General features: G+C 43.3%; 1 protein-coding gene across 1 annotated transcript; it reads left to right on the top strand.

The window, feature by feature from the left end:
• Positions 1 to 17,503: 17,503 nt before the first annotated feature.
• On the top strand, positions 17,504 to 18,632 carry LOC133251932 (olfactory receptor 1361-like). The gene has a single exon (XM_061424706.1). The coding sequence runs from the start codon at positions 17,664 to 17,666 to the stop codon at positions 18,609 to 18,611; it is 948 nt and encodes a 315-aa protein (XP_061280690.1). The 5' UTR covers positions 17,504 to 17,663; the 3' UTR covers positions 18,612 to 18,632.
• Positions 18,633 to 18,961: the final 329 nt, after the last annotated feature.

The following is an 18,961-nucleotide window of genomic DNA, read 5'->3' as shown; positions in this document are numbered from 1 at the left end:
ATTACCAAGGCATTCCTCAATTCCTAATGGAGGGGGTGTTCTCTGAAACCTCTTGGGGGTTTAAGGTAATGATGAAAAGTGGAAGAATTCCACATAATAAACACACTTTAACTTTCCTGTTTCCGTATGCTCTTTGATTCTTACCTTTATGTCGTATCAAGCTCCTGAATTTCAGTCTTATTAAATGTATATCACAGTGGTGTCCAAGTTTCTGTTACGCAAACTATTATAAAATTCTTGGCTACTTGAACTCAGTGTCTCTGATAATTGTTGCTATTGTTGTTCAGTCACTGTTTAACTCTTTGTATCCAACTCTTTGGATACATGGACTGCAGCATACCAGGCTCCTCTGTCCTCCACTATCTGCCAGAGTTTGCTCAAACTCATGTTCATTGAGTCGCTGATGTTATCCAACCATCTCATCATCTGCCACTCCCTTCTTTTACCTTCAATCTTTCCCAGAATCTGGATCTTTTCTAATGAGTCAGCTGGCTAAAGTGTTGTAGCTTCAGCAACAGTCCTTCCAATGAATACTCAGGGTTGCTTTCCTTTAGGACGGACTGGTTAGACCTCCTTGCAGTCCAAGGGACTCTCAAGGGTTTTCTTCAACACCACAGTTCAAAAGCATCAGGTTGCCATTTCCTTCTCCAGTGGACCACGCCTTGTCAGAACGCATCACTGTGACCTGTCCGTCTTGAGCAGTCCTGCACGGCCTGGCTCATAGCTCCACTGAGTTAATGCAAGCCCTTTGCCGTGACAAGGCTGTGATCCATGAAGCGGTTCTGATAACTGCATTCATATAAATAAATGCAGATTCATCCAACATTATTTTCTCTCTTCCTTGATATAGAACATTTAGAATTGTTCCCCAGTCACATTCCCCTAGGTTTCTTCTTTTTTTTTCCTCTCATTTTTTATTTTTATTTTTTTAATTTTCTTTATAATTTTAATACATTAACATCAATATATATAATACAAATGCTCTTTGACATTCTAATTAATTTTTTTAATTTTATTTTATTTTTTAACCTTACAATATTGTATTGTCCCCTAGGTTTCTATAACATAAATTAGCAGAAGTTTATGGCTATTTTGATGTGAAATCATCTTCTTCCAGATCAGACACTTCAGTAAAATATCTCTTGCTAGCCATACCTATTTGGTTTCTGTGTTTCTGTAATGAGTTTGGGGTGACTCTAGAAATAAAAAAACAGCACAGTATCAGAATCTATCGAGTCTCTGAGTCGTGGATAAGCAGAATAACGACCCTCATCCAAGAGGCCCACATTGTAATCCTCAAATTCTGTGAACATGCTAGGTTACATGACAAAGAGGAATTAAGATTGCAGATGGGATTGTTTGCTAACCAGCTGAATTTAAAATAAGGAGATTACCCTGGATTGTCCAGGTGGGTCCAAATGTAATCAAAAGTGTTCTTAAAATTTTGAGAGCTGTTGCATTTGAGTGATAAACATATTAAAGTTCATTGTTAAACTCTCTCAATGTTTGTATCCATTAAAAAGTTTTATAATAAAAAATTAAAAATAGTTTTAAATGTTCAGTGTCATGAAAGACCAAGAAAAGTTGAGGAACCAAGAAAAGGCTCAGATGAAAGAGATATAAGAAACATGACAATTAGATGTACCTGATACTGGACTTGGATCAATGAGAAAAAAATATTGCTACAAATTATAGACATTTGGGAGACAGTTGGAGATACTGACGTCTAGATTATCTATTAGAAAATAAAACTGTCAATGATTAATTTTCTGTACTTATTATTCTGTACTTATAAATTTATTGTAGTTTTTAGGAGAATACTCTTGTTCTTAGGAAATACACAGTAAAAGTATTTAGGGATTAAAGGGTAATATATCTGAAACTTTCCCTATTATATGTATGTGTATGTGTGTATATATATATATATGTATATATATATATATAGTGAGAGAAGAGCAACTTAAAAAAGCGGGGAAAAAAAGACTGACAACTGGAGAAACTGGGGGGGGGGGGGGACAGAGAAGTTCTGAGTAATATTATTGCAAATCTTCTGTGAGTTTGCAATTATTTTAATTTTATATTATTTATATGTTATCCATCAAGTTACTAGATGTACATCAAAACTTATCTGATTGTTCAAATTTGTGTGGTTTCTCATATACTGATGACATCTAGGTAGTTTAGAAATTAAATAAAAAATGAGGAGGGAACATCAGGCACAAAGGCAGAAAGGGGTGTGAAAGGAATGCTGTATTGGGAGGGAAGGACACTTGCTTCTAGTTAGAGTTTGGGTTTCATGGAGATAGGACAACTGTGAGAAGAGTGGGGGAACTGGGAGGTCATCATGGTTGTCCAGTTCAGTTCAGTCTCTCAGTCGTGTCTGACTCTTTGCGACCCCATGGACTGCAGCACGCCAGACTTCTCCGTCAGTCACCAATTACCGGAGCTTGCTCAAACTCATGTCCATCCAGTCGGTGATGTCAACCAACCATCTCATCCTCTGTTGTACCCTTCTCCTCCCGCCTTCAATCTTTCCTAGCATCAGGGTCTTTTCCAATGAGTGAGTTCTTTGCATCAGGTGGCCAAAGTACTGGAGTTTCAGCTTCAGCATCAGTCCTTCCAATGAATATTCAGGACTGATTTCCTTTAGGACTGACTGGTTGGATCTCCTTACAGTCCAAGGGACTCTCAAGAGTCTTCTCCAACACCACGGTTCAAAAGCATCAATTATTCGGCGCTCAGCTTTCTTTATAGTCCAACTCTCACGTCCATACACCATGGCTGTAGGTTGACTTTTCAGCCGCACTACGTAGGTTATGATCTACACGCTCACAGAACGTATTTCCCAGTTCGGACGCTCGGGGGCGCCAGGACAACACCGCGCCAGTAGGTTTTCTAGAAGACTTGGAAAATAATCCATCACCCGAAGAAAAAATTAAAAACCACACAATCTGATGATGGGAAACATAAAAGGAAGCTGAACAAAACAAAATCAATAAATATTTGAATTAATTGTCTTCTTAAACTCATAGGACATCGATTTCATTCATTGTTGTCTTTAACACCAGGACTTCCCTGGTGGCTCAGACGGTAAAGAGTCTGCCTGCAGTGTGGGAGAACCGTTTAGACCCCTGGATCGGGAAGATTCCCCTGGAGAAGGCAATGGCAATTCACTCCAGTATTCCTGCCTGGAAAATCCCATGGACAGAGGAGACTGGCAGGCTACAGTCAATGGGGTCGCAAAGAGTCAAGACACGACTGAGCAACTTCACATTCTTAACATTCTTACAAAATGTCACGAAGTTGGAAAGTTACTTGTGGGTTAGGAGTGCTCCGTTTGCAAGCATTCCTGCAAATGCAGGATGAATGATGCTGTATAGGGGTCCTGAATGTAAAAAAAAATGAAGACCTTTCATTTTGCATTCATTTTTACCTCCCAAAAACTTTTAAAATAATAATTATTAGAGAACGGACAAGGACTTGAACACCTGTACACGTCACCAAAGACAATACACAAAGAAGGACATGAGAAGATGTACAACATTGTTAGTCATTGCTGCTGCTGCTGCGGCTAAGTCGCTTCAGTCGTGTCAGGTCACAATGAAATGCCATTACACACCTATCAGAATGGTTAAAATATAAAACACTGACAAAATCGAGCATTAACGAGGATGCAGAGTAATCAGAAGTCTCATAGGTTACTGGTAGGAATGCAAAATGGTTTGGAAAAGAGTTTGACAGTTTCTTATAAACTTACATCTACCATGTAACCCAATAATCTTAATCCTAGGTATTTACCCTGAAGAAATGAAAGCTTGTGCCTATGAATATTCAGAGCAGCTTTATTTGTAATAGCCAAAAGCAGGAAACAACTTAAATGTCTTCCAACAAACAGCTGTTCATCCACGCAATGAAATGCTACTTGGCATTAAAAAAGATCGAACTACTGATAACATATAATGACCCGGATGATTCTCTAGGGTTGTTGAGTAAAAGAAACCAACCTCAAAGGTCACAAGTCTGTACAAAATTATTTACATAACATTCTCAAAATGACAAAATTATGGGGGTTGTGATTGCCAGATTATGGTTGCCAAGGGTTAGGAAAGTGTGGGAGTGTTGATTACAAAGAGGCAGCGTGAGGGAGTTCCTTTGGAGGATGGAACAGTGTTGTGTCCTGATTGTGGTGGTGGTTACTTGACTGTGACAAAATTTCACAGTGCATTTCACAGCAGTTGCGTGAATATTAAAATTGGTGGATTCCAAATAAGGTCTTTAGTTAATTATTAGTGTCAGTGTCAATGTCCCGGTTTTTATAACTGCCTATAATCATGTAACTACACATGATATTTATATGTAAATATATAATGCATTATTATATTTAAATTCATTATATGTAAACATATGTTGTGGTGGTTGTTTTAGTTGCTAAGTTGTGTCCAACTCTTTGTGACCCCATGGACTGTAGCTCCTCCATCCGTGGGATTTCCCAAGCAAGACTACTGGAGTGGGTTGCCATTTCCTCCTCCAATGTATATATATATATATATAAAATGATATAATTGTAAAAAGTTTTATTGGAGGAAGCTGAGTGAAGGATACACAGGACCTCTCTGTATTATGTTTTTGACTTTCATGTGGGTCTAAAATGATTTCAAAATAAAAAGGTGTAAAAAAAATTAAAATAGTATGTACTTTACTAACAGTTTTTATTTCTACCAGAGTGATTCTAGCTTTCAGCCTATTTTGGTGTGCATAACACAGTTTCCGTGTGCCCAAACAGGTAGACCTATACATTGCATTATCCATTTTTATCTCAATCAATCATCAAAAATAACTCCTGTGACATAAAAGAACACAGGTTGACCCTAATGCCAGCCCAAAACTGTGGGCAGAGACTTCTCGACCCCTAAAATGTCTTCTCTCTACGTTAGACACATTGTGAGGAGGAAAGGCAATGATGAAGAATCCAGTAGCGACCAGAAACAATCAAACATTTTTCAATTATCAAAAAGCACATTTGTAATAGAGGTTTCCATCCATGACCCTTAATAATGAATTTTGTCCCAGGATACCTTGAAGTATTAGCTAATATTAGTGTTACTGGTGGGCTTCCCAGGAGACACTAGCGGTAAAGAACTTGCTCGCCAATGCAGGAGTCATGAGATATGGGTTCGATCCATGGGTCTGGAAGATCCCCTAGAGGAGGGCATGGCAACCCACTCCAGTATTCTTGCCTGGAGAATCCCATGGACAGGGAAGCCTGGCCGGCTATACTCCACACCTTTGCAAAGAGTCAGACATGACTGAAGCGACTTAGCAGGCAGGCAGTGTTACTGTCAGGGTGATTTGAAACAACCAAGAGTTTATTTCATTCTAATAGCTTCCCCTTTTCACTTAAACTTGGGAGCCCTGTTTTATAATGTTGATAATGCTACTAGTTTTTAAATATTCACATAGTCGGGGGTATGTGCCCAAATATATTTTATCAATAGATATGCAAGTTCAAAATTATTTGGAATATAAAAGACGGTCAAAGTGATTATTCATCAGGGAAATGAGAACCACAACCACAATGAGACACCACTTCATACCACCCATTAGGGTGGCTGTAATTTTTTAAAAAAATGAGTGTCAGTGAGGATAGGAAGAAATTGGAACTCTTGTGCATGGTCAGTGGAAATAGAAATTGGTACAGGCACTGCGGCATACAAAATTAAAAATAGAATTACCATATGACCCAGCAATTCCACTTATGGGGGTGTGTGTGTGTGTGTGTGTGTGTATGTGTATATATATATATATATATCTCCAAAGGAAGTGAAAGCAATGTCTTGAAGAGATATGTGTATGCTCATGTTCGTAGCAGCATTATTTACAATAGCCAAAATGTGAAAGCAATTGCTACATGAACCAGCAATCCTGGTTCTATGAATGTACTCAAAAGAACTGAAAACAGGGACTCCAACAGATGCCTGTAAGCCAGAGTTCACAGCAGCACAAGTCACAGTAGCCAAAAGTGGAAAGTACCCAAATGTCCATCAACTGGTGAATGGATAAACAATGTGTGGTCCATTCATACAATGCAATATTTTTCAGACAGAAAAAGGAATGAAGCATTGGCACATGCTACAATGTAGATGTGGAGAAGGAAATGGCAACTCACTACAGTATTCTTGCCTGGGAAGTCTCATGGACAGAGGATCCTGGCAGGCTACAGTCCATGGGGTTGCAAAGAGCTGGACATGACTGAGCACGCACACACACGTAAGGTAGATGAACCCAAAAATGTTATGTTAAGTGAAGGAAGTCAGATGCAAAAGGTCACACACTGTACGATTTCATTTATGTGAGATGTCCAGAATAGGTAAATCCATGGATCTGGATTCAAGGTTGGGGGGATGGGAAATGGGGATTGACTGCTAATAGGTATGAAGTTCCCTTGTAGGAGGGTTAAAATGCTTGGGAACTAGACAGACTTGGTGGTTGCCCAACATTGTGAGTGTGCTAAATGGCACTGAACTGTTTACTTTTAATAGTTAATTACTTTTTAATGGTTAATTTTATGTCATGTGAATCTCACCTCAATTAACAAGTAATGTTTGCAGAGAAGGAGAAATAACACATGACATCCCTTATATGTGGAATCCAAAAAGAAATGATACGCATGAACTTACTTACAAAACAGAAAGAGACTCATGGACATAGAGAATAAACTTAGGGAGCTTACAGTTGCTGGAGGGGGAAGGGTTGGGGAGAAGGGATAATTAGGGAGTTTCGGGTAAACATGCACACACTGCTATATTTAAAATGGGTAACCAACAAGGACCATACAGCACATGGAACTCTGCTTAACCTTATGTGGCAGCCTGGATGAGGAGAGTTTGGGGGAGAGTGGATACACGCATATGTATGGCTGAGGCCCTTCACTGTTCACCTGAGACTGTCACAACCTTGTTAATTGGCTTGCTGCTGCTGCTAAGTCGCTTCAGTCGTGTCCGACTCTACTCGACCCCATAGACGACAGTCCACCAGGTTCCCCCATCCCTGGGATTCTCCAGGCAAGAACACTGGAGTGGGTCGCCATTTCCTTCTCCAATGCATGAAAGTGAAAAGTGAAAGGGAAGTCGCTCAGATCTCGAAGTCGCTTCTCGATCCCATGGACTGCAGCCCACCAGGCTCCTCCATCCATGGGATTTTCCAGGCAACAGTACTGGAGTGGGGTGCCATTGCCTGCTCTGGTTAATTGGCTTACTCCAATACAAAATGAAAAGTTTTTTTTTTTTAAAGAAATAATATCTGCAAACCATTGTTCCCATCAGTAGGAAGTCAAGGACATACACTAGCGGTCAAGCAGGTCCCCCAGAGCTGGGGGAAGTCTTCTGAGCCCAGAACTTACAGAGAGTTCCCCCAGAGAGGCCCAGAGTCACCTTGATCCTGAGCTCAGGGGTAAAAGAAAAAGCCCAGAACAAGATGTGGTCGCCATCTTTCCCAAAGAGACGAGCCATCAGGGACAGAGTGTAGAGCAGACAATTAGCAGGTGCCCTAACAAGACACGAGGGACTGAGCCTGAGGTGTGAGGATGGACGGGTAAATTGGGCTCTGCCGGGTTCTCCTGCTCTCTTCTGTGGGGCCAAAGACCTCACTCCATGTGGCAGGCAGCCCAGGAGAATCCCAGCAAAAGCTGTGTCACCTCCTGCCAGACATCTCCAAAGCCAGAGGAGACACCTGCCACAGGTGAGTGGGGAGAGAGGGAAGCAGACAGGAAAAGAAACTAGCAAGATGGGGGCTGTGCCTCTCCAGCCAGGCTGCTATATGACCTTGGGAAAGTGACTTTGCCTCTCTGAGCCTCCGTTCATTAGTCTGGATAATGAGTACCAAAAAAATGGGAAGCAAATGTTATGTGGCAGCCCGGATGGGAGGAGAGTTTGGGAGAGAATGGATACGTGTATAAGTCTGGCTAAGTCCCTTTGTTGTCCACTTGAAACTATCACAGTATTGTTAATTGACTATACTCCAATACAAAATTAAAACTTAGGGGAAAAAAAAAAGGAAGCATCCTGTGTGCACAAGGCCTGCTAAGAGGTTCCAACTTCTGAGTCCTTCATCGCAGAGTTTTAAGAGCTTTGGAACAAGTTCAGCTCAGTTCAGTAGCTCAGTCGTGTCTGACTCTGCGACCCCATGAACCGCAGCACGCCAGGCCTCCCTGTCCATCACCAACTCCCAGAGCCCACCCAAAACCATGTCCATTGAGTCAGTGATGCCATCCAACCACCTCATTCTCTGTCGTCCCCTTCTCCTCCTGCCCTCAATCCCTCCCAGCATCAGGTCTTTTCAAATGAGTCAGCTCCTCACATCAGGTGGCCAAAGTATTAAGCTTCAGCATCAGTCCTTCCAATGAATATTCAGGACTGATTTCCTTTAGGATGGACTGGTTGGATCTCCTTGCAGTCCAAGGGACTCTCAAGAGTCTTCTCCAACACCACGGTTCAAAAGCATCAATTCTTCGGCGCTCAGCTTTCTTTATAGTCCAATTCTCACATCCATACATGACCACTGGAAAAACCATAGCCTTGACTAGACGGACATTTGCTGGCAAAGTAATGTCTCTGCTTTTTAATATGCTGTCTAGGTTGGTCATAACTTTCCTTCCAAGGAGTTAATGTCTTTTAATTTTATGGCTGCAATCACCATCTGCAGTGATTTTGGAGCCCAGAAAAATAAAATCAGCCACTGTTTCCACTGTTTCTCCATCTATTTGCCATAAAGTGATGGGACCAGATGCCATGATCTTAGTTTTTTGGATGTTGGGTTTTAAGCCAACTTTTCACTCTTCTCTTTCATTTTCATCAAGAGGCTCTTTAGTTCTTCTTCACTTTCTACCATAAGGGTGGTGTTGTCTGCATATCTGAGGTTATTGATATTTCTCCCAGCAATCTTGATTCCAGCTTGTACTTTCTTCCAGCCCAGAGTTTCTCATTATGTACTCTGCATAGAAGTTAAATAAACAGGGTGACAATATACAGCCTTGATGTGCTCCTGTTCCTATTTGGAACCAGTCTGTTGTTCCATGTCCAGTTCTAACTGTTGTTTCCTGACCTGCATACAGGTTTCTCAAGAGACAGGTCAGATGGTCTGGTATTCCCATCTCTTTCAGAATTTTCCACAGTGTATTGTGATCCACAGAGTCAAAGGCTTTGGCATAGTCAACAAAGCAGAAATAAATGTTTTTCTGGAATTCTCTTGCTTTTTCCATGATCCAGCAGATGTTGGCAATTTGATCTTTGGTTCCTCTGCCTTTTCTAAAACCAGCTTGAACATCTATCTGGAAGTTCACGGTTCACGCGTTTGGAACAAGAAAGACTGTAAAATGTTGGGTAATGGGTTATTCTCTCCAAGCCTCCTTATCCTATAAGTGTGCCTATCTTGGATTAAGCAAGAGGAAGCATGTAGAATTCCTTGTCTTGGTGTTGGGTGCAAAAGGAGCATGTGAGAAATGTTAGCTAGGCTTTCCCTGTGGCTCAGTGGTAAAGAACCTTCCTACAATACAGGAGACACAGGAGACCTGGGTTTGATCCCTGGGTTGGGAAGATCCCCTGAAGGAGGGCATGGCAGCCCCCTCCAGTATTCTTGCCTGGAGAATCCCATGGACAGGGAAGTCTGGTAGGCTACAGTCCATAGGGTTGCAAAGAGTGGGACACTACTGAAGCAACTCAGCACACGTGCATGCAAGAAATGTTAGCAAGGGACTTCCGTGGTGACCCAGTGGTTAAGAATCCACCTGCCAATGCAGGAGACACGAGTTCAGTCCCTGATCCAGGAGGATCCCACATGCTGCAGAGCAACTAAGCCTATGCACCACCACTTCTGAGCTCAAGAGAAGCCACAGCAATGAGAAGCCCATGAACGGAGCTAGAGAAACCCTATTTACAGCAAGCAACAAGGGCATGGTAAAGATAAACAAATAAAGTTTTAAAAGAACTGTTAGCTATTGGTCGCAGAGTAATAGGGATCCAGTGCAGGATTTTAAGCTAGGGAGAAGCAGGTCATCTCATCCTGGTAGAGGCCATTGTGGAGGTTGAACCAAAAGAGCCAGCCTGGAGCCAAAGTGACCAGAGAAGGAATGGGTTTGGAATCTAACAGTGACAAGATGAGAATCTGGTAGGATGCTGGGAACGAGAGGAGGAGTCAGGAAAAAGAGGGGGGCAGGTTAAACTGTAAGTTTGATGTGAGTGGGGTTGAAGGAGACCTGGCTGCTGCCCAAATCTCTGGCCCAAGTGACGGGGTAATGAGCAGGGTCACTGCTAAGCTTAGCATATAAGTGAAAGAACAGGACTGAGGGTAGACGCTGAGCAGGGTTTGCTACAAGGTTTGTGGGGACCTGGGCACGCTCGACAGAAACAGACACCCAGGAGGTGTGTCTGGACCCTTGGGATGGGAGTTCGAGAGACAGTGATCTTGACCACAGAACAGGGTGGCATCCATCACTACTTGCCCACTCATCTGGGGCCTCTCTCTCCTAGTGAGTTCCTTGAGGATAGGAGGGGACCATGATAGGTTTCCCAGATGGCTCAGTACAGAACAATCAGCCTACCAATGCAGGAGACGCAGGAGACCCGGGTTGGATCCCTGAGTCAGGAAGATTCCCTGGAGAAGGAAGTGGCAACCCACTCCAGTATTCTTGCCTGGAGACTCCCATGGACAGAGAAGCCTGGCAGGCTACAGCCCATGGGGTTACAAAGAATCAGACACAGCTGAGCAACTGAACATGTGGACCGTGGTGTGTGTGTGTGTGTGTGTTGTATGTAATATATCAGGCATGCAAAAAAAAAAAGCATAGATCATAACTCATGCTGGAACACAGCTGTATTCACCACTCAACTTAAGAAGTAGAGCATCCACGTGCATCTCCCTACTCCCATGTTCTTGTTTGCCTCCTTCTCCCTCTTCTCCCTCTCTGCTTGTCTGTCTCTCTCTCTCCCCTCCCCTCTCCCCATCTCTGAAATAACCAACATCCTACATAGAGTCTTTATAACTCCCATGCACATTTTTCATCTTTACTACACGGGATGTGTCCACCAACAACATATAGAATTGTGCTGCATGTTTTAAGCTTTACATATACATGGCATTATTCTGCATGGATTCTTCTGTGATGGTTTCCTCATGCTTTTGACATTCATCCAGGTTGGTGCGAGCTGTCCCACATTTGCCCCCTTTCTGTGACTTATAGTGTGCGCTAAGTACCAAGTCGCTTCAGTCATGTTCAACTCTTTGCAACACTTTGGACTGTAGCCTGCCAGGCTCCTCTGTCCATGGGGTTTTCTGGTCAGGAATACTGGAGTGCATTTGTCGTGCTGTCCTCCAGGGAATCTTCCCGACCCTGAGATTGATCCCACGTCTCTTTTCTCCTGCATTGGCAGAGGGGTCTTTATCACTAGTGCCACCTGGGACTTACAGTAGCATCCACCGAATGGGAACATGGTAGCTGATGGATGCACCTCTATCATGAACGAATGCTTCTCTTTCCAAACTTCCTCGAGCATGCCTTAGAGTGCACCTTCAGAAGAATTCCTCTGTGGTAGAATTTCAGGTGGAGAGAGGTACTCTGTCTTTGTCACCAGCTCAGAATTACTGGCCACATGCTGGGGAACGCCTCAGTGAAAATGTGCAACAAGTGGTCAGTGAGTCAACAAGAAAGTGAAATAGGACATGTAGACTCCCGGGGCAGGAGAGGAGAGGAACAGAGCAGCAGGCAGATGGGCTCAAAGGGAAGGTTCCTCCCCCAGGCCCAGAGAACACAAGTCGTCAGAGGACCAAGGAATGAGCAGTGACTGCGCACTGATCTATAGGAGAGAGAAGGATTTGAGATGACTTGTGGAAGCCAGAGCTAAGTCCTGAAGGAAGAGCCTTTGAGGCAGAGAAAACAGCAAGTGCAAAGGTCCTGAGGTAGAACCAGTCTTGGACCAAGAGACCCGTGTGGCTGGAAGACAGTGAACAAATGGAGATGGGAGAGGTCAACAGGGGCTAGACGTCACAGAAGTTGAGATTTTTTTTTAACTTTTCCTTTTTAAGATTCCACATATACGTGATACCATGAAGTATTTGTCTTTCCCTGTCCAGCTTATTTCACTTATCATAAGGTTCTCAATATATCTATATTGTTGCAAGTGGCAGGATGTCCTTCTTTCTCATAGTTGAATAATATTCCATTGCATATATATATATATATATGTATATATATGTAAAACACCACATCTTCTAGAAGTTGATCAACTTCTATCCATTCGTCCACTGTTTCCATATCTCAACTATTGTAAACGATGCTGCACTGAACATGAGAATACAGGTATCTCTTTGATGTCCCATTCTTATTTCTTTTGGATGTATAACTACGAGTGGGATTGCTGGATCATATGCTAGTTCTATTTTTAATATTTGAAGAAACTGCATATTGTTATCCTTGGCAGTTTCACCAGGATTTGGAATTTTACTCCAAACTTTGTGGGGAAAAAAGTGCGATGTGAAGTCAGTCAGTTCAGTCGCTCAGTCGTTTCTCACTCTGCGACCCCGAGGACTGCAGCACGCCAGGCTTCCCTGTCCATCACCAACTCCCGGAACTTGCTCAAACTCAGGTCCATTGAGTCAGTGATGCCATCCAACCATCTCATCCTCTGTCATCCTCTTCTCCTCCCACCTTCAATCTTTCCCAGCATCAGGGTCTTTTCCAATGAGTCAGCTCTTCGCATGAGGTGGCTAAAGTACTGGAGTTTCAGCTTCAGCATCAGTCCTTATGAATATTCAGGACTGATTTCCTTTAGGATTGACTGGTTGAATCTCCTTGCAGTCCAAGGGACTCTCAAGAGTCTTCTCAACACCACAGCTCAAAAGCATCAATTCTTTGGTGCTCAGCTTTCTTTATAGCCCAACTCTCATATCCATACATGACTACTAGAATAAACCATAGCTTTGACTTGACAGACCTTTGTTGGCAAAGTAATGTCTCTGCTTTTTAATATGCTGTCTAGCATATTAGTCATAGCTTTTCTTCCAAAGAGCAAGCATCTTTTAATTTCATGGCTGCAGTCACCATCTGCAGTGATTTTGGAGCCCCCCAAAAGTGAAGTCTGTCACTGTTTCCATTGTTTCCCCATCTATTTGCCATGAAGTGATGGGACTGGATGCCATGATCTTAGTTTTCTGAATACTGAGTTTTAAGCCAACTTTTCACTCTCCTCTTTCATCAAGAGGCTCTTTAGTTCTTCTTTGCTTTCTGCATCTCTTGCATCTCCTGCATTGGCAGGCAGATTCTTCACCACTGTGCCACCTCAGCCTAAAACGTAAAATAAAAAGTTAAACTAGAAAGCAAAAACAAACTTGTACTTTTCAGAAACAATTAAAAAGTATTGAACACAAAAAAGTAAGTGATGAAACAGAAATGCAAGGTAATTATAGAAATGAAGAAGTGTGATATACCATTTGAAAACCAACAAAATAAATATCAATCCCAGGTATGTGGTAGGGGAAAGCTCTTAGGGGGTCTACTACTAAATCTTAGGAAAATGAATTTATTGTTTAATGACAAGAGTAAATTTAATCTATTGAATCCTAGAAGTTGATCAAAGTATATCCATGAAGCTCTATGGAACAAATCTTAATGAAATTAAGGTGATTAAATAAATAAGACAACTAAACCATTCTTAGGCTTCCCTAGTGGCTTAGACTGTAAAGAATCCACCAGCAGTGTGAGAGACCTGGGTTCGATCCTTGGGTTGGGAAGATCCCCTGGAGAAGGGCATGGCGACTCACCCAGTATTCTTGCCTGGAGAATCCCCATGGACAGAGGAGCCTGGGGTCCATGGGGTTGCAAAGAGTTGGACACAACTGAGCCACTAAGCACAGCACAAACCACTCCTAGGACTTAATTGCACCAAGAGGCATTGAATACATAAAATTCTCAGACAGGGTTATGAGAGGTAGGACTTTGCTTTTAATTTTAATTCTGTTAGTTTAGTAGAAATTAAGAGAGAACTCAGCACCTTCAACAATGCTATTGACATTAAAAAAAAAAGCAAGAATTTCAAAGGCTGCAATAGACCTAGTGGTAATCACCTTCAGGTCTGTCCCTCACTTCTCATTTCTGACCTCATCTCCTGTGCCCATTCTGGTTTCTTGAATAAACCAGAGATGCTCCTTCCTCAGGGCCTTTGCACTTGCCGTTCCCTCTGCTTAGAACACTCTTTCCCCCAGGATGTTCTTATAGCTCTGTTTTCTACTTCTGGCCCGTATAGTAATATTTCCCTTAATCAGGAAGGAGGAGCTTGAACAAAAGTAAATTAGGTCTTACCCTTCAAGTTTCCAATACCAAAGAAAGGCAATGCCAAAGAATGTTCAAACTACCACACAACTGCACTCATCTCACACATTAGCAAAGTAATGGTCAAAATTCTCCAAGCCAGGCTTCAACAGTACATGAACCATGAAGTTCCAGATGTTCAAGCTGGTTTAGAAAAGGCAAAGGAACCAGAGATCAAATTGCCAACATCTGATGGATCATCAAAAAAGCAAGAGAGTTCCAGAAAAACATCACCTTCTGTTTTATTGAGTATGCCAAAGCCTTTGACTGTGTGGATCACAACAAACTGTGGAAAATTCTTAAAGAGATGGGAATACCAGACCACCTGACCTGCCTCCTGAGAAATCTGTATGCAGGTCAAGAAGCAACAGTTGGAACTGGACATGGAACAACAGACTGGTTCCAAATCAGGAAAGGAGTACGTCAAGGCTGTATATTGTCACTCTGCTTATTTAACTTATATGCAGAGTACATCATGTGAAATGCCAGAATGGATGAAGCACAAGCTGGAATCAAGATTTCTGGGAGAAATATCAATAATCTCAGATATGCCTCTGGAGAAGGCAATGGCACCCCACTTCAGTATTCTTGCCTGGAAAATCCCATGGACGGAGGAGCCTGGTGGACTGCAGTCCATGGGATCGCTGAGGGTTGGACAAGACTGAGCGACTTCACTTCCACTTTTCACTTTCATGCATTGGAGAAGGAAATGGCAACCCACTCCAGTGTTCTTGCCTGGAGAATCCCAGGGACTGGGAGCCTGGTGAGCTGCCGTCTATGGGGTCGCACAGAGTCAGACACGACTGAAGTGACTTAGCAGCAGCAGCAGCAGATATACCTTAGAGATTGAGCCCATTCCCCTTGCATTAGAAGCATGATGTCCTAACCATGGAGAAGGAAATGGCAACCCACTCCAGTACTCTTGTCTTGAAAATCCCATGGACGGAGGAGCTTGGTGCAGGCTACTATCCATGGGGTCGCAAAGAGTTGGGCATGACTGAGCAACTTCACTTTCACTTTCAAACCATAAATGTTATTGGTTTTCCTACCTTTTCATGCCAATTTATTCCATTAAAAATACAATGAAATGTGCTTTTAAATCCTCAAAAAAAAAAAAAAAAAAAAAGAAGCATGGTGTCCTAACCAGCGGACCTCCAAGTCCCAATTACCCATATTTTTATTTTTAAAAAATTGTTTTTCATTCTAAAAATATAAATTAAATGTCACAGGTTCTAGTGAGTCTTACACAGTCATAAAACTGTTCCAGGTTGCCCAGACTTCTGCAAGTATCAGATGTTCCAAGACTGCTATTCACTGGGAATATCATTTCTTCTCTGTCCATCCACAAATACAACAGAGTACTGTTTGCAACATTTAATAAGAACATTACCCAAGCTCTTTTGCCTCTTCATTCTGCATGCTTTCTTTTCATAATTTCTTGTAAGCTTTTGATTTTATAATCATCAGAACATTGCACCTACAAGTTAGACAAAAACTACAGGGCACAAGCAACCCAAGTAAACCTTAACTATTTGAAACCAAGACCAGCCTCAAAATTCGAAGATAATGTTTACTCAGACTGAAGAGGAATGAAAGTGGGTCATTTGTAGATGTGGATGGATCTAGAGTCTGTCATACAGAGTGAAGCAAGCCAGATAGAGAAAAACAAATGTTGGATATTGCCACATGTATGTGGAATCTAGAAAAATGGTACAGGTAAACTTAGTTCCAGGGCAGGAATAGAGGTGCAGATGGAGAGAAGAGATCTGTGGACACAAGAGGGGAAGGAAAAGATGGGACAAATTGTGAGAGTAGGATTGACATATGTACACAGCCATGTGAAAATAGCTAGCTAGTGGGAAGCTGCTGTGTGACACAGGGAGCTCGGCTTAGCTCTCTGTAAGGACCTAGAGAGGTGGCCTGGGGTGGGGGCTGGGGAGTGGGAGGGAGGCCGGGGAGGGGGTGTATATGTATACATATAGCTGATCCCCAGGTGGCGCTAGTGGTAAAGAATATACCTGTCAATGCAGGAGATGTAAGAGACACGGGTTCGATCCCTAGGTTGGGAAGATCCTGTGGAGGAAGGCATGGCAACCCACTCCAGTATTTTTTTTTAATTTTATGGTTATTTATCTTTTTAATTGAAACATAATTGCTTTACAGAATTGTGTTGGTTTCTGCCAAACATCAACATGAATCCACCATAGGTATACATATGTCCCCTCCCTCTTGTCACTCCAGTATTCTTACCTGGAGAATCCCATGGACAGAGGAGCCTGGTAGGCCACAGTCCATAGCATCGCAAAGAGTCAGACACGATTGAAGTGACTTAGCACACACGCATAGCAGAGTCACTTCTTTGTACAGCCGAAACTCATACAATGTTGTAAAGCAATTATACTCCGATAAAATAAATAAATACTAATAAATATAAAAAATGAAGATAATGATAAATTGGTACATCTTGCATAGCACAGAGCATTTTATAGGCACACAACACACTGCTTGCAGTTGTTGTTGCTATTTAGACACTAAGTTGTGTCTGACTTTTTGTGACCCCATGGACTGTAGTCTGCCAGGCTCTTCTGCCCATGGGATTATCCCAGTAAGAATACTGGAATGGGTGGCCATTTCCTCCTCCAGGGGATCTTCCCAACCCAGGGATTGAACCTGCCTCTCCTGCAGCTCCTCCATTGGTAGATGGATTCTTTTCCACTGAGCCATCTTAATCTGAGTTCTCCCCAAAGCAGATTCTGAGTCAAGAACTTGAGTGCAAATATTTATTTGGAAAATAATCCCGGAAGACTCAGTGAGTGTTTGGGGAAAGAAGGTGTGGATGAGTAGGGATCCATGTGAGAACACACCCCAGAGCTCCCTCACTCAGAAGGGATGAAGCTGGGACATTCACCCAACAAGCCCAGTCCCTGGCTAGCCAAAAGTCGTTCTTGGGATGTCAACTGCCAGCACTTCCTCGTTACACCGTGTGCAGGTTAAGCCTGCTCCAGTGATCAGATAAAGCCTTGGTGCACAGAGACACGGGTGGTAGAGGTGAGAGATGGTCAGTGTGCTTAGGAGCTGTCCACCAAGCTGCTAGTGACACCCTGCAGGTGGGCTGTGAAGAATGAATGGTGTGTTTACTGATGGAAATGATCCAGCAAATGGGTGGGAGGATTCAGCTGCAGAAAGAGTGGGAAGAATTGATAAACGGCTGAACTAAGGAGAGGGGATGAGATCCAGGGTGCAAAGGAGGGGCTGCCTTGACCAGGACCCTGGACAGCTCCTCCGTTTCCTTTCTGATTGATTCAGGATGGCTGAAATTGGGGCAAATCTCACCCTGGTCTCTGAGTTCCTGCTCCTGGGCCTCTCGGAGGACCCCAAGCAACAGCGGCTGCTGTTCATTCTCTTCCTGAGCATGTACCTGGTCACACAGCTGGGTAACCTGTCCATTATCCTGGCCATCGCCACTGACGTCCGGCTCCACACTCCCATGTACTTCTTCCTGGCCAACCTGGCCTTCGTGGACATTTGCTTCACCTCCACCACCATCCCCAAGATGCTGGCCAACCACGTGTCAGGACACAAAGGGATTCCTTATGCTGGCTGCCTGGCCCAGATGTTCTTCTTCATCTGGTTCGCTGGCATCGACAGCTTCCTGCTGACCGCCATGGCCTATGACCGCTATAAGGCCATCTGTCACCCTCTACACTATGCCCTGTCTGTGACACCACAGCTCTGTAGCGTCCTGGTGGCAGCATCCTGGACTGCAGCCTTCGGGAATGCCCTGACCCACACAGTATTACTGACCCGTCTCTCATTCTGCACCCACAACCAGATCCCCCATTTCTTCTGTGACCTGAGCCCTCTGCTGAAGCTCGCCTGCTCTGACACCTTTCTCAACAATGCAGTGGTATACACTGTGGGCGCCCTGCCTATCATCACCCCCTTTGTGGGCATCTTGGTCTCCTACACACGCATCTTTGCTGCCGTGTTGAGGATACCGTCCACGAGAGGCAAGCGGAAGGCTTTCTCTACCTGTGGCTCTCATCTCTCTGTGGTGTCCCTGTTCTACGGCACCATCATTGGGGTTTATTTCAGCCCCATGTCCTCCCACGCAGCCCAGAAGGACACGGCTGCTGCAGTGATGTACACTGTGGTCACTCCCATGCTGAACCCCTTCATCTACAGCCTACGCAACAGCGACATGAAGGGCGCCTTGGGGGCCCTCATCAGCAGGAGGCCAGTTTTTATTCAGTGACCACAGCATTGCGACATCTGAGTGTCCAGATTCAGCCCCCATCTGTCCTGAACTTTCCTGCACAGTCCCAATCTTAGACAGTTCCTACATTTCACTCTTGGTTCATTTGTTTATTACTTTATCCTTCCAACAGATACTTATTGAACATCTGTTGCATTTTACTATTGGTTGGTTACTATTTATACTCTTTCAAGAGTCTGGCAGGGGACAAAGAAAGTCTCCGACCTTGTGGCACTTAAACTGAAGTCTAAAGAACTCATCATGGTCAAAAAGAAGTACTCTAGAAACCAGAGAGACCAGGATTCAAGTGCTATTTTGTGTTAAGGTCAGGTTAAGCTGCTGTAACAAAG

The sequence above is a fragment of the Bos javanicus genome, chromosome 7 (assembly GCF_032452875.1).
Source record: "Bos javanicus breed banteng chromosome 7, ARS-OSU_banteng_1.0, whole genome shotgun sequence".
NCBI lineage: Eukaryota > Metazoa > Chordata > Mammalia > Artiodactyla > Bovidae > Bos > Bos javanicus.
Note: the sequence above shows the minus strand (reverse complement) of the source record. Positions and strands in the feature narration are given on the sequence as shown.